The sequence below is a fragment of the Pomacea canaliculata genome, linkage group LG7 (assembly GCF_003073045.1).
Source record: "Pomacea canaliculata isolate SZHN2017 linkage group LG7, ASM307304v1, whole genome shotgun sequence".
NCBI classification, from domain to species: domain Eukaryota; kingdom Metazoa; phylum Mollusca; class Gastropoda; order Architaenioglossa; family Ampullariidae; genus Pomacea; species Pomacea canaliculata.
In genome coordinates this window covers 4,103,495-4,119,436 of record NC_037596.1, presented here as the reverse complement: position 1 = coordinate 4,119,436, position 15,942 = coordinate 4,103,495, and the positions used below count along the sequence as shown (strand labels likewise).

Here is a 15,942-nt window from a genome sequence, read left to right as displayed (position 1 = left end):
AGAAGACACTTTTCAGAAAATAAACTCGCGGAGATTGGGTGATTGCTTGAAACTAGGGACTTCATTACATTTTCAATCCTGATCATGGTTTCGAATGTAACTTTTAGACATTACTTCAAAGTAAAGCGACATAAAAATGTCGTTTTGTGCTCAAAATACTTCATGAAACTGGTTTAAAAATCAGACGGAGACTTGGTGAAAGTAAAACTGCAAGATTAACCATAAACCTTTCTTCTTTAAGCGAAATAGCTGTGGTTATTAAACGGATCATCTGCCTTGAGCTGATTTTGAATTTGATAAAAAACTTTGGAATTACTACAGAAAACCACAGAGTAAACACTAGTCGCATCACAAAGTGGTGTAGGCGCCACTACAAATATCCGTTTTGTTGGTTTTGTAATTCTAGATTTTTGCTAAAACGATTCACTAGGTCAGTCAGCATCCATCATGTCAACTCAACTCGTGTCTTGATTTGCTGTTCCTTACTTCTTAACTCCTTCTATTGGAAATTAGTAAAATCACATAAACAGCTCGGTGCTTAGAGACAAAAACAAATATCTCCTTCTCTCTAGTTTCTCTTGAAATGACACCATTCCATCTCCACCTGTACTCCACATCTCCAGGTCTCACCAGCTTGTCCCAGAATTCCACAGGACCTGAGGAACTGACACAGCGACATGACTGCATAGCTTCATTTCTTGTTTTAAAGCACGTTTTGTTGTGATATATTCTACAGAGAATCAGTGGGTGATTTTGTTCCTTTCTTTCTACGGTGATAATATATGTTTGGTCTTCACAATTATCCAGCCTGAACGTGACATTAAACCAGTCGTTGACAGAAAGTTTTTTTGTCTTTCCGACGGGGCTGAGGAAGTTCACTTCACCTTTGGGAGGAAAAACAAATTGTTAAAGTTGGAAAATCATTTATTATCGAAACACTCACACATATAGGTTTGTACACTATATAAACACACACACAATGATGCACATTAGTAAACCCTTGATGTTCACAAATCGTGAAAAACGTGACAGGAGATGAAGATAGTTCATAAAGACTACAGAAAATAGGACGAATGAGACAAGTTAGAGAACAAAGTTTAAATCTTATTTGGGTTAGAAGAACTGTCATTACTCTTTTTTATCCATACAAATGCTTATTACTTGTATAAAGTAATGAACGCTGCAGATATATTGCTCATAACAGAACTGGTCATATTTAGTAACATTGCAATTAGCTTCTGCAGGAGAGACAGTACAAACATCCTATTATTATTATTATTATTATTATTATTATTATTATTATTATTATTATTATTATTATTATTATTATTATTATTATTATTATTATTATTATTAAAAGAAAATATGATGTGAGACTAGTTTTGTCAGTATACACGAATAGTATGTGTACATAAAAAATACAAAGATTAAGATAAACTTACAAGTTTCATATGAATAGCTGCTACTAAGAACCATCAAAATATAAACACAAGACCGGACTAGGTGTACATCAGCCATGAGAACTGTGGATGTTGAGGTCTTGAAACAAGAATCAGGCAGTAAACAACTCAGACATCTCCAGGCAGGAAGGTAGGACGACGACTTTTTGTTGGCCGTTAGTCGTGACAGATAATCGTTTTCAACACTAAATATGAAGGAGATTTTATGTGTTTTTAGAATGTTCTTCCTGTTCTTGATGATTATCAGTAATGTGTTTGTTTGGTGTTTATATTGTTCCCCATATGTATATTATAAACTACTCCCAAAAAGTTTAGGAGCTTATAGAAAATATCTGAGTAAAATGCGTGGTAGGTCTTTCCTCATTGTTTTTAAATTAAGGAAATAATCATAAGTTTGCTTAGAAAAAATAACTCGTAACTTTACTGAAAGGCATCGTGCTAGTTCAGTTTGTTTTGTTATAGTTGCAGACTCCATCTCTCCAAGCAGCTCTGTTTCATCAGAACACTCCGTAAGTAATTCTCGAACATTAAGAAATATTAATTAAAACTTTGTGAAAACAAAATGAGACATATAATGTCTGAAAAGGCGAAGTAGCTTTAATTTAGTAGTAGTGGAGAGAAAGGATTGAGGATGAGATGAGAAGAAAAGTAGTTTAGCAAACTTGTCAGGTGAGCTTAGGTGTCATGGTAACTCGACTAACCTAGGATTTGTTTAATAGTGGATTTTGCTAAATACTTAAAGAATTGCCGATGCTGGGATACTTATCGTTGGGTTCTTTTATCCATTTACTGCGCACCTACTTATTAGAGACTCTTTAAAAACTGAAACCACAAGAAGAATCAGTAACCTTCCTCCTTTCAGCAAACTTGTTGAGTTTTTCCATCTCCCTTTAGCTGTCTTTTGCCATGGACAGAAATCGTTTCATAATCAGAGTTATTATAACGAAAAAACACGCCTCACCTCCACCAAAAAACAACAAAAATCTCACAACCAGTCTTTTTTCTTAAAGAAGAATGTTTTACACCCATAATTTCTAGTTTAGGCAAACGTTTATGTTTCTTACAATTAGCTGAAAATGTTAAAAAAGCAAAACACAACCAGATAAGCCAAAAACCAGCTTATGAAATTCATCTTAACCAAACTAAGAGCGGTGTAGATATTTATTGGCAATGTAAACTGCAGTCTATCATGTCATCAGCATGTAAAACACAACACGATTGTTCGACATTGCGAAGACTTGTAGAATACCTCATCCTTTCTCACCTGAGTTAGTGAGTGGCAGAGACGCTAATAGCCCTCAGGTGCAAAATCACACTTGTGGGTACAGAGGTCATCGCCCAAAAATGTAAAAAGTGAAAGCAAAAAACCTGAAACGAAACCAATTGTTCCATTGTCACACATTTGTCTATGAGGGTTATGAGACTCACTCAGCCACTTTCAGAGTTGTTGCTGTCTGTAAAATTTATCATCTAGATTCTAGAACTTGTCGCTTGTTCTGTTTTGTTAAATATCATGGTAATAAGCGGATGGAATGGGTTCTAAAATTGAATTAACTCTTGAATTTGATCTTTTGGACAGGAACTGATTAATTATGTTGGTTGTGAAATAATTGTTTTTTTAATAAATTTCAAAACAGTGTAAAGATTAAACCGAGAGAGAGAGAGACTATTGCTTCTTGCCATCCATTGTGAGCGATGCTGAACACGACTTTTCAAAACGAAGGATTTCATAAAGAATACTCCTATCGGAGACAGTAATTAGTATATCAGCAGAGAGTTCACACACTAACGCACTCACGCATTCAATATCTAACTCACAGATATAAGCAAGATGAGACATGTCACGTGTCCTCAAGTAAGGAAAAAATATGAAGCCCAAAAAGCAACAATTGTCACAATATTTTTATTTACAAATCCGTTTTCAAGGGTATTATCTCCCTTTAGCTGTTGACTGCCTCTCCTATCTTGGCTAAAAAATAATAATAATGGATAACACATTCATAGCATCACTTGCAGTAAAAGAAAACAACAGCGAAAAACATAGCCCGACTTCCTAAGAAACCAGAATACTTCTAGGAAAAATATACTTCGTCAAGTAAGTCTCCCTGTTACTCTACAGATGGACACAGGAGTTTAGTTATTGTGGAGCCAAACAATGGAACTCTCTCCCTTTCCATATCCGCCATCTACCCACTATTGGATCATTCAAATTCTAACTGTCACACAATTTAAGCCATTCTTCACCCCCACCTTTTCCGTTTATTGCTACTTTCCTCCTGGCTTCCTTTGCAGAATCACGATATTCTCAGTTCTTAGTTGGTTCGACTTTTCGGTTTCTTTATTCGTTGTTAGTAGTTTATTCTTCCGTCCCTCTTAATCTGTCAATGTTGTCCATGTCTCATTCTTGTTTCCACCATTTTTATTATTAGTGGGCATGGTTAGTGCTCAAAGTATGAGCCTAATATTGTGGTCGAGAGCTGTAAAATTATGCATTATTGTGTTTAAAGAATGACAGTCACGTGATTCAATCATTGAGAAAAGCAGACTGTGTCTTCCGTCAGATCACATCTTCAGATGTTCCCAGTCTCGCAAATCCATCATCAGTCAACAAGAAAGCTCTCTCTCTCCGTCTTAGATACACAAACACATTTAGGATCTGTTTTAAATGGTTTATTTTAACATAAAGGACCGTCTTAATCAGCTACAACATGTCCACCTTTCCCGTGACAAGAAGAGGTGGCAACCAGTACCTAAAATTAAAATTAATTGTCATTACATACTAGACTAAGCCAACTGTTCCTCGCAAGCACAGCATCATGCTCAGCATGCGGATGGCTAAGAAACCTCTTTACATCAAGTTTTGTCGTATTTACTCGGTTATTACTATGGCAAAACTCGATTTTCCATAAACAACTGTGATAACAATCCACGACAAGTTTAACAACGATTCTCGCAAAGGCAAGATATTTTACTGTTAATGACATGAACTCTCTCTCTCGACACGAACAGTTTATTTGTTCACTGTTGACAACTTGAATCTTGGTCTCCGACACAACATACGAAACCGCCCATCAAGTCACTAAGGTCATCAACGAATATCACTGCCTAGGACTTCAATGACAATGAAACTGAAAAACATTGTGCATGATTTATTTTTGTTTGTATTAACAAACTTAACTTGAAAGGAACAAAGTTTTCAAGTTTCACGGAAGCTCCATAATGGCCATTGACTTTGTTTTGTCAAACACAGACGACCTCAGCTTTGAATCTGTTCAGCACTGTAATTTTCCCACTACATACTTTGTTCTCTTTTTTTCAGATGTTGGAGTGTGCGAACAATTTTTTAACGAGTCGAAGCTCGTGTAAAACTTGACTGGCAGCTGAGGATGGAGTACAAGCAACAGGAACATGAGAAGCTACTGACGGACCCTACAAGGCCTTTTCATCGTACAGATCGTTGATGAACATGTCCATCGACTCTTGTTGCTCCACCTTTCGGGGTGCGGGACCTTTTCGTCTGGGATCGCGAACCACTCTGGCATACTCGTCTTCTACTATGAATGGTTGGTTACACCTGGTCTCTTGTCGGTAATTTCCACTGCAACTGGTGCTGACGAGAAAAAGCAAAACAACATGTGGCGATGTGACAATGACGGCTGTGTTTATTGTTTTCTGTAGGGACAATGCCTGTAATTATTTACTCGCAGATGTGTTTCTACAAATTTTACCACCCTGCTTCAGCTAAACAAGTATGTGTGTGTGTGTATATGTGCACACGTGTAGATACTTGTTTATGTGATAGATACATCGCAAAGCAATGAGGAAGGAGAGAAATGAGTGGAAGAAGAAACAGGAAGTTATACAAGAGTATTGGGAAAACAGGATGTAGTCTGTGAGCATAGAAAGACGGGGAAGTCATGATATATGAATGTATGAAGTTTTTTTTTTGTTTTAAATTAATATTGTTTTCTCGCTTATTCAATCACTTAGGAGCTAAAGAAATATTTACTGTGTGGAAAATCCAGATAAGTTTGATTGTTATAGTTTTATATCTCGGCAACGACGAAGACGACGTTGCGGCAGTTCACAGACGAGAAACAAAACGTATAGACAGAAGGATGGGGAGCAGTGACCGAGTTATAGTGTATATTTCATTTTAAAGATTAGGTGAACATAAACAGGCACACACACACAGAGTAATAGTGAGTCTGTAATCAAGGACCTTATGCTACTTACCTTGAGTTTGAGGGTTCGGCCGTGTAAGTTGTACGTTATCCAACGGTGTGTGCTGCCCCTTCCTACGATACAGGGTTAGACACAAATAACATGACATACATAAACATTAGTTAATAATATTTTAGCTTCAGTCGTCAGTTAATATTCACCTATTAACGTCACTGATGTAAATTAAACTCAGTATTATGGATGTACACCAAACTCTAGAACTTCGATCACTTTTGTCTCCATATGTTGATGACTTACTATTAAGAACTTAATTGTCTCGTTTATATTGAGTTTTATCACATACTTTGTATATCTTCCTACTATAACAATAAAATACTGGCGTTTCCATTCATATTTAACAATTTTGAAAACCATAATGTTCATGCTTTATGCTTTATGAAAAGATCTGTCTGTGAATACAATTTTTTGATAGTTTTAAATTGTTTCTACTTGCAATGAAAATTAAAAGAAAAGCTGCACCACTTTAGTTATAATAAAATATTTTCTTTCTACAATTACCTGTTTTCAGTGGATGCTGGAACAAAGATTAGTCTGATTATCATTTATTGGCAGAGGAAATAATTATTCATGAGAACTAAATGTATAACCATGACACACACGAGACTGGCTGCATGAAAATGGCATTTACTGAACAAGCAAGATTATAACAACTACTAGAGCTACGAAAAAACTACTTAAAAAACAGCCAGCCAACCAAGTATTATAACAATATTTCTAGAGCGACAAAATATATACTGGTGTATGAACTGGTGAATAAATGAATTCTCACCACCGCAACTAAACTTCAGACATATTTGAATGAAATAATATTTCGTGCATATTCATTATCAGCTTTGTAAAATGCTTAATTTTTTTACAGTTACTTTTCTTTCTAATCTCTGGTACAACAAAACCTGCAGAAAACAGAATAATTCAAGACAATCAAATGCATAAAAATGGGGAAAATAAGTAAATAAAATAATATATAAGTAAAACAAACACTAAACTACAAAAATATTTTACTCGTTTAAAAGTGTTATGCGTTTTTGACCCAAGCAAAAAAAAATCTATTGTGGAAAAAAAAAAGAACAAATATCAGAGAACCCTAGAAGTTGTTTGTACATGAAGACTCACGAGTCACAACAGCAACACAAACACTTACCTGATGGACGTGACTTATGACATCTGGCGGAAATAAAAACGACAGCAATAACAATAAGGAGGAGACCACCAGTACCGCCGAGAATGAATTTCATCGTTTGAAAACGTTGAGTATTTTTCTTGTCACCAGCTGTGGAAAAATTAATTGTAAAAGTACCGGAAGACGATTGGTTGTTTGGTGGGAGTAGTTGAGGTCATGCATAAACATAGTTTTGTTTTGTTTAAACTGAAAAAAAAACAAACAATCTCAGCAAGGCGTAACAATAAACAAGGGAGGCTATTTCTTACTTGTAATGTGAAAAGTTATATTTTTCTCTCCTTGTTTTCCTGACTCGTCCTTCCATCTCCACCTGTACTCCACATCTCCAGGTCTCTCCAACTTTTCCCAGAATTGCACAGGACCTGAGGGACTGACACAACGACATGAGTACAGAGCTTCATGACCTGTTTTATAGCACGAGGTTTGGTTGTGATGTATTCTACAAACAATCATCGGACTATCTTGCTCCTTTTTTTCAACGCTGATAACATATGCTGGACCTGTACACTTCTCTGTGTTGAACGTGAAAGTCATTTTCAGCCAGTCATTGACAGACACGTTGACTGTGCTGGACACAGGGCTTGTAATCTTCACATCTCCACCTGCAGAAAACATTGAAATTATAACACACACAAACACAGACACGCACATACGCACACGCATTCATACACATAGACACTCTAATGTACACAGATAATAGTGTATACAAACTTCATCCCCTTTAATACCTTTTCTTTTACTTAAACTCACATTAGAGAATCATAGAGAGGTTAGTATATTCACGTCAAAGTTGTCACACACATATCACATACACACACACACGCGCACAAACACACGCAAACACACATTAATAGACAAGCGATCAAGTAAAGTCTTCACATGGTTATATTCGTACTGGGCTATAAGAAAGAAAGCAAGAGAAATATATACATTTTATGTTATTTACATATGAATATCAATATAATAATATAATAACAACAACATTTGGCACAGTATATAAAGAATACAAAAAGTGCAACTTACAGCTGTCATCCGAATAGCTCCCACTAAAAACAATCAAGAAGAAAAAAAAGCAACGGAATAGTTGTATGTTCGCCATGACAGTCACGTTCGTCAGGTCTTCTCACAAAAACACAGATGTGTGTACAGACTCTCGAATCCTCTTAGCAACCGGAAGTTGGGACAATCGCCTTACGTCAGCTGTTTCACGTGACGGAAGTTTGTTGATGACAATGAAGTTGATGATCACTACACGGGATTTCTACATGTCCTCCAGCTCTTGTTTACTATTGAACACTTGGTTTTTTTTTCGTATTTAGAAAATCTCTGCTAATTTTTGCTTACAGTGAGTGTTTTCTGTTCCCAGACGTAAATAAAAGTTTTCGTTTGGAAAAATGTCGAGAGATGTCATAAATTAGTAAATGACACCAGCACTATCTTCTTCCGTATGAACGATGCACACTAAGGGCGAGAAGAAACAGTCAACGACTTCAGTGCCCGGAAAGAGGGGAGCAGAAATATATTTTTGAGGAAGTTAAAAAACGAAGTTTGCAAATGAAACCCATTGTGTCTTTGAAGCATTGTTCTCAAGAAGGAAGTTTTTTCTAAAAGCATGACAAGCTTCTCTTCTATCCCTGAACGCTAAAATAAACAACTTTAATATGTACTGTCTCGTCAATCACTGATTAATGCATATGGAGATTGTAACTTTTATAAATGTTATGTGCTACGGTATGATAGAAATAGTTTTTTTTAGCTATAGTACACTTTCAACTGTGTACAGAGTACTGAGACAGAAGCTTGTATATTCCCTACGTTCTGACAATTCTATTCGGGTATCCAACATTGACTACAACTGTTTGACTGCCTTCCCAAGCTTGTTAGTTTTATGCACAATAATACCTCGTTTGTTGTCGAGAATCTGTCCGAAAACAATAGGCGAAATCCGAAACCGACAAAAAGCGAGGCAATTATTTATAAATGGATTAATCTAAATAAAATTAATTTGCTTCAGACACTCCAAAATACATACAAAAAGCACATTTTATAGAAAAGAAAGAAAGTGTTTAATACTAAAAACAATAAGAAATTTAAAATGAAAATAAAGACTAATGTCAAGAGCTGCTGGTTCTGCAAACTGTTTTCGGTCCCATGATTTAGAAAAAGGTAAACTTATTAGCAAGGTAAACACTTAACAGGGACAGTGAGATTTGAGCACACGTGATTTTATCTCACGTACCTTTCGTACTGAAACTGAAAAACGCAAAATAAACACATTACACATTACTGAATACGCAGGAATTACATGTAAGTGTAGTAATCAATAAAAAAAGCTCAAAAACACAAGAAACAAACTGGAAATGTTTGGCTAGAAGCGCGGGGTAGATGCTCACACAACGAGAAACAAGACCACACTGAGGATGTGGGTCACCCTTTGTTTTCGTAAAATTAGCAACGAGGTCACGTGTGCTCGCCGACGAGAAAAAGATAATTTTTTTCGAGGAGAAAATCGACGAAAACTGAAGTCAAAGAAAACCGAGGTTTTGTTTTATTTTATCCAATCATTTAAGGGAGAAGCTATTACACGTTTGAATTTTCTTACCAATATTATCTGTTTATTTTGTTCTAGGCCTAACTAGAGAAAATATTCTATAGTTTACTGGTCTTAGAGGCACAGTTACCTATCGCCCCTAATTCGACCTATGTGTTTTTATACCAAACATATTAAAATTATTTTACTACTTGTGGGATGTTAGAAATAATTTATTACTACATTGTAACCAGAAATGAGTAACTGGTAAAAATTTAATACCTTAGAAGGTCGAAAGTAAGTGAAAATCGATTACAAAATGTTTTGCGTATTTGTCATGACCTACTGTCAACAAATTTGTTTTTCAAAGCTATGCTGCAGAACGCTAGTAGTTGCTTGAACATCACTCACTACAACAACAAAAACACTTACCCGATGGACTTGACTTATGACATCTGGCTGGAAATAACAACGACAGCAACGACAATAACGAGGAGACCACCAGTACCGCCAAGAATGAATTTCATCGTTTGTAAACGTTGAGAATTTTTCTTGTCACCAACTGTGGAGAAATAAATTGTAAAAGTACCGCAACACACTTGGTTGTTTGGTGAGAGTAGTTGAGGTCATGCATAAACATAGTGTTGTTTAGTATAAACTGAAAAAAAGCTAAGCAAGGGCGTAACAATAAACAAGGGAGGCTATTTCTTACTTGTAATGTGAACAGTTATATTTTTCTCTCCTTGTTTTCCTGACTCGTTCTTCCATCTCCACTTGTACTCCACATCTCCAGGTCTCACCAGCTTTTCCCAGAATTCCACAGGACCTGAGGGACTGACACAGCGACATGGGTACAGAGTTATATGACCTGTTGTAAAGCACGATGTTTGGTTGTGATGTATTCGACAAATAATCATCGGACGATCTTGCTCCTTTTTTTCAACGGTGATAACATATGCCGGACCTGTACACTTCTCTGTTTTGAACGTGAAAGTCATGTTGAGCCAGTCGTTGACAGACATGTTCACTGTGTTGGACACAGGGCTTGTAATCTTCACATCGCCACCTGAGAAATAAATGAAAATGGCAAAGACTGACTAACACTCACTTAGTCTTTTGCATACACATACACATACGTGACCTTACCTACCTAACATTCTACCGTTTAGTCACAATAGCACATGCGTGTATAAAAAATGTCTAAATACATTACACGTACATTAAAACATAACTACCAAAGAGTTGAAGCTTATATTTGTAGGTAAATGTTTAAATTCTCGTTTTATTACTCATCATCTTCACTTTACTGTTTGGTATTTAATTGTTGGATGTTTATTCCTTACGTTCTAACATTTCCTATTTGGTTCTAGATAAAAGAATGCGAAGTAGAAAACAGATACATTTCTTGTGAGAAACTAACTTTCATAATGAAATATTATTTAGAGAGAGATCTGGGAGCAAGAGTTTCACTGGAAACACATTTTCCCGCCTTTTCTCGATTCTTTGTGTCAAATATGAGCCGTCATCCGTTACGGGACATCAAGAACACATCAGGAATCAGAGAAGATTTTAAACGAGAAAATTCTGGGCTGTGTTCACAAGAGTATTTCGTATTTTTTTTAATTCAAAGAGGTTATGATCTTTTCTGGGGATAGAGAAAATATTATCTACACAATCTACATATAGAAGCAACATGAGCATTAACACTAGAAGTAGTCTTAATAGCAGCATCAGCAGACAGAAGATAAAAAGAAAGCAGATCACCATAAAACTCGGGATTTCTTATACAGTAAATCAGAAAGAATATTGTTGACAAGACAGAATAAAGCTAATTATACAAGCTAGGATTGTGGGACAGGAGGAGAGGTGTGTAAGAAAGTAAAAATAAAAAATACAATATGTGTATTGGGTTAAGTGACAAAATGTGGAAACAGAGACAGCGGGTGGGCTACAGACAAATCAAAAGAAAAGACAAAAATTAACTTACAGCTTTCGTCCGAATAACTCATACTAACAATAGTCAGGATGAAAACACAAGACCAAACTAGTTGTATGTCCGCCATGACAGCCGCAATCAGTCAAGTCGTTGCTGATAGATGATGGAAATTAGTTGAATTTTTCACTTTGGGTAATAGGATTACATCCACAGGATGAAGGAGAAAGACAAAGCACATCTGTAGCGGAAACTGAGTGTTTTCATTGTCACATTGTTTGCAAGAAGAATGTCCAGCTCTCAGTCTGTTTCTAAAGGCTTTTGTAGTTAACTTCCACATGGGCAGTTTCGTTATTAATTAATTACTGGATTCACTGATTGGTACACCCGGAAATGTTTTATCTACTTTTATATGTCCTGCTATTACCGTAAACCTCGACTTTGTACATAAAGGAAAGCAAGATGGCAACACGAGTTCCACCTGGTCCTTTCAGACACACTGCACCTGGGGATGTAGGTGCTCACCGCTAAACGATGCTAGAAAATGAACTTCTTCTGAGGGAGAGTTAAGTTGCACAGTAGATATCACAGTATGACTAATATTTTTTTTAAGGTAGTAACTTGTGGTGCCAGCAGTGATAATGATGTTGATCCGCTGATTATTTAAATCTAGAAACATATACACAAGCTCCCTCTAAAATCGACTGTATATACATTCAAGGAACAAATCACTTACCTTTAAGTTTGTCAATATAAGGTTTATCTCAGATGTTAAGGACAGGAGAGGATTCCTTCTACAAAGTCTTGTAAAACTGTACAAAAGCGAGCACAAAAGCAGCATGCTAAATACTAGAAACGTTCGTGTGAACAACTTTAAACATAATAAAATAAAAATTACTGATAATTATGACAATAATTCCCATAAACTAATGTTTAAAATATAAAATTCGAACAGTCTAACCTTGCAAAGCAGTAGTTCTATTTATTTTAAGTAGAACAGTAAAAAAAGAGCAGTTAATAATTAAAATAAATATGACTTGTCCAGAAATGTTTAGGCACCCATGTGAAAATGTAACCGAATAATTGCACCATTAAGAAACATTGTTACAATTCTGATGTAAAAATATAAAATCTTACCTTTCAGAGCAGACTTTGAATAAAAGAGTAACCGACATCTGACGAAAAAATATTTTGCAACCAGTCGGCGGAAAAAATAAAATGAAAAAAAAAATTCTTTCGGAAGCAAAGCTGGCTGAGAAACGAAGTCTGTATAAAATACGAATGTAACTAAAAGCATAAAGTGATCGGTAATATTTTATTGACAAGACATCGATCATCATGCAAATCAACGGACCATGTATCTTCAAGGTGTGTAGTGTTTTCTGAAAGGTGGATTTGTTAGTGTACCGTGGTGAGAAGTGAACTGTAGCATAGACTTTATCAACTAAATAGTAAGTCTTCCCCAAGTGCAGAAAAACAAAATTTTTAGCTAAGGGGAGATAACGCAGAAATGTGTGTGTTTGTGTGTTTGTTAGCATACACACAGAATGTATCTATATCTGTAGACAACTATCTACAGGAAAGATATAGACAAAAAGTTTCAATGAACAACAAATTTGATCTTTCAAGAAATCAATTTTTCTGGAAATTAGAATATTTTCAGTCCCTAGTAAATTATAGCAACAATAGAGACACTCACTCACGGATCTTGGTGACTGGCAACTGGCAAAAGTAATAACGACAGCAACAATCACTAAGAGTCCACCAAATCCCACGAGAATAAATTTTGCTGTTTGAAAATATTTGAAATTTTTGTTGATGCCTGTTGATAAAAAATAAATTGCAGAAAAGTAACTTGTGCAAAAAGCATGACTATATATAGGGACGGTTAAACTTAATATAATTATAAACATATTTATGAACTGTGTAAGAATGGTCGAGACTTTATTTTTGTATTTAAATAAAGAACAATATTGTATAATTGTGTAGGAACATCGTAGATGATTGAGATAAAGAGTTGTCTTTGTAATTCTAGGAAAAATAAAACTATCACCAGACTTACTCATTTTTGTTAAATATGTCGAGATCACAAGAGATAAAAGATGTCATTTCTTACTTGCAACGTGAACATTTATCTTTTTCTCGCCATGCTTTCCTGATGAGACATCAGTCCATCTCCACCTGTACTCCACATCTCCAGGTCTCACCAGCTTTTCCCAGAATTCCACAGGACCTGAGGGACTGACACAGCGACATGAGTACATGGCTTCTTCACCTGTTTTATAGCACGAGGTTTTGTTGTGATGTATTCGACAAATAATCATTGGACGATCTTCGTTTTTTTCTGCGGTGATTAATGTAAGTTGGACTTGAACATTTATCTGTGTCCAGCTGGAAAGTCATGTTCAGCCAGTCATTGACAGACATGTTGAAGGTGTTCCAGACAGGACTTATAACCTTCACATCTCCACCTGTGCAAGAAAAAAAAGAAAGTCACAGTCAGAAGAAATTAATGGCAGACAGTAACCTGAGTGGAGCAGTAACAGCAGGAGACACTTTTTTAAAAAGCTAACAAGGCGAGGGATAAGTATGAAAGCAGCAACAGAATATAACAAGAACATAATATCCAATCAACTTAAACTCAGCTATTATAAGCGGTAGCAAGTACAACCGAGGTTTTCTGTGAGATTAAACTCAATAACAAATTAAGGAGGTAGGAACAAAAGAAGGGGAAACAATGACATCTGGTGAGCTACATAAATAAATGACAAAAATAAGAATCATCTTACAGCTGTCATCCGAATGACTGATACTGAAGATAACCGCGATTAAAGCACAAAATAGTTGTGTGTCTGCCATGATAAAAGATGTCCTTCCATCAGGCTGTCATGCACATGAGATGTCTTCACAGTCTCACGAGCATTCTTGAGATGAAGGTGCGATGATGGGGTCACCCTCGCTGCTACATGTCAACGATGGTTGTTTCTGAAACTAAGAATAAAAAACAGCCTTCAGCTCCTTTCACTTCAAAACAAATGATGTTCTATCTTCTTGAAGTCCTTCACAAGTTTCGTGCACATTGTTAAATTAGTAAATTTTCTAAATCTCTGTTTAAAATTCATTGTATAGAAGTAATTTTAGAGCTATCACTGAAAATGTTAAATTGTTTTGGTAACTGAGAATCCGGTAACTGGAAGGATTACAGTCTTCCTTGAGCAGGGGACACAATTAGGGAAGGAAGGAAGGAAACAACATTGAGAGGATGTTGGAAATTAAGCAAATCCCTACTTCAAGTTACAGTGTATGAAAAAGTAAACATATTTAGTATACGAAAAAAGTTAACAATCTTAATGACAAGAAAAGCAGAAACAACTGACTTTTTAAATAATTGAACAATTTTAGAGACAGATCATAATTTGCTGTACATTTAAATAACTGCCCGCACTATTATATTAACAAATCTCTTACCTTTTTTCCCGAAACCATTATCTTACTTTAAGAGGTTGTGGCGAAACGGAAGAAGATTTCGGAAAAAACCAGCTGTAAGCAAGTCAAATTATTAACGCAAACCGATTGAATACATTCTTTCCGGAAGGGAAACAGCGATGGAAAAAACAATTATTTGGAAGCAAAACCGGTCGCAAAAAGTTAGACCGAATAACCTGCGAAACAATCCCTGCGCATTGAATTCTCTTCTGGTAATATTCTGGTTTATGTAAATTGTCGAAAAATATTTTTGCTTTAATTTTTAAGTGCTTATTGCAAAAGACTACTTAATAGTCAATTATTGAACATTTGATGATGTTGCAGGACAGTAATAAAAGGATATCCGGGTACTTGCATCTTTTTCTGGACCTTTTTTTTTTCCTGATTTGACCTCAGTCCATCGCCACCTGTATTCCACGTCTCCAGGTGACATCATCTTGTCCCCGACACGATTTTGTCAAGTCATCTGTTAGCAGGCACAACCCTTGGGTTTATTTGATTCTGCGGAGAATAATTGCAGGATCTTTTCCCGTCCTTTCTACAGCGAGAAAATATGACTGATGTGTACATTTGCTTGTGTTCAGCCAGAATGTCCTGTTCAGCCAGTCGTTGACAAATGTACTTAGTGTCTTCTCCATAGGGCTTGAAAGATGGAGAGTTTTATTCGCGGAAAAAATGTGATATCAGTCTGTATGCACTCGAATACATTGACATGATATCTCTTTCTCTCCCTCTGTATGTGTGTTTGTCACACCAGATGTAATGATTTGTGTCGTATTGTAAGTGAGTATTTGACAATCCATGTTTAATATTTTTGTATAATGTCGTCTTTTTAAAGTTTTCTCTGATGTGAATTTTATAATTGTTTTAAATTTGTGTTTTATCACTGTGAAGTTAGAGAACACGTATAAGACAGCCATTGTGTATTAATATATTCGAATATATGATTATCTAACATGTGTTGTATCTATTCTCTAATTTGGGAACATATTCTATGTTCTGTGATATTATATTGTTGTTTTGATGTTTTTTCCTTAATTTAGTTTAGAAACTCGTTGATGAATTAGGATCAACCCTAGATGGGTTTGTAGTAAGTCGACCAACCGCC

General features: G+C 35.8%; 1 protein-coding gene and 1 long non-coding RNA gene across 4 annotated transcripts; both read right to left on the bottom strand.

Annotated features, from left to right (window-relative positions):
• Nucleotides 1-4,119: 4,119 nt before the first annotated feature.
• On the bottom strand, nucleotides 4,120-11,878 carry LOC112569254. 3 transcript variants are annotated; one of them, XM_025246991.1, is made up of 8 exons: nucleotides 11,403-11,872; nucleotides 10,128-10,481; nucleotides 7,909-9,977; nucleotides 7,134-7,487; nucleotides 6,847-6,975; nucleotides 6,204-6,219; nucleotides 5,697-5,758; nucleotides 4,120-5,070 (listed from the first exon to the last, which is right to left on the bottom strand). In XM_025246991.1, the coding sequence occupies exons 3-8, from the start codon at nucleotides 7,982-7,984 to the stop codon at nucleotides 5,015-5,017; spliced, it is 693 nt and encodes a 230-aa protein (XP_025102776.1). In that variant the 5' UTR covers nucleotides 7,985-9,977; nucleotides 10,128-10,481; nucleotides 11,403-11,872; the 3' UTR covers nucleotides 4,120-5,014. The 3 variants fall into 3 exon arrangements, with proteins under 3 accessions (XP_025102776.1, XP_025102777.1, XP_025102778.1); XM_025246992.1 differs by having other exon boundaries at nucleotides 10,128-10,467; XM_025246993.1 differs by lacking the exons at nucleotides 7,909-9,977; nucleotides 10,128-10,481 and having other exon boundaries at nucleotides 11,403-11,878.
• Nucleotides 11,879-12,872: 994 nt separating this feature from the next.
• Nucleotides 12,873-14,782, bottom strand: LOC112568629. Its single transcript, XR_003100128.1, has 3 exons — nucleotides 14,138-14,782; nucleotides 13,465-13,819; nucleotides 12,873-13,170 (listed from the first exon to the last, which is right to left on the bottom strand). It is a non-coding gene; the product is annotated as an uncharacterized LOC112568629 (long non-coding RNA).
• Nucleotides 14,783-15,942: the final 1,160 nt, after the last annotated feature.

What these genes read in the sequence shown, in the direction of transcription:
- LOC112569254 (XM_025246993.1), bottom strand. Translation starts at nt 11,478, where the DNA reads ATGGCGGACATACAACTAGTTTGGTCTTGTGTTTTCATCCTGACTATT. An exon ending in GAGTTATTCGGACGAAAGCT is followed by an intron (nt 7,488 to 11,402) that starts GTAAGTTAATTT and finishes TGTTTTCTGCAG; the next exon opens with GTGGAGATGTGAAGATTACA. An exon ending in TATAACTTTTCACATTACAA is followed by an intron (nt 6,976 to 7,133) that starts GTAAGAAATAGC and finishes ATTTTTCCACAG; the next exon opens with CTGGTGACAAGAAAAATACT.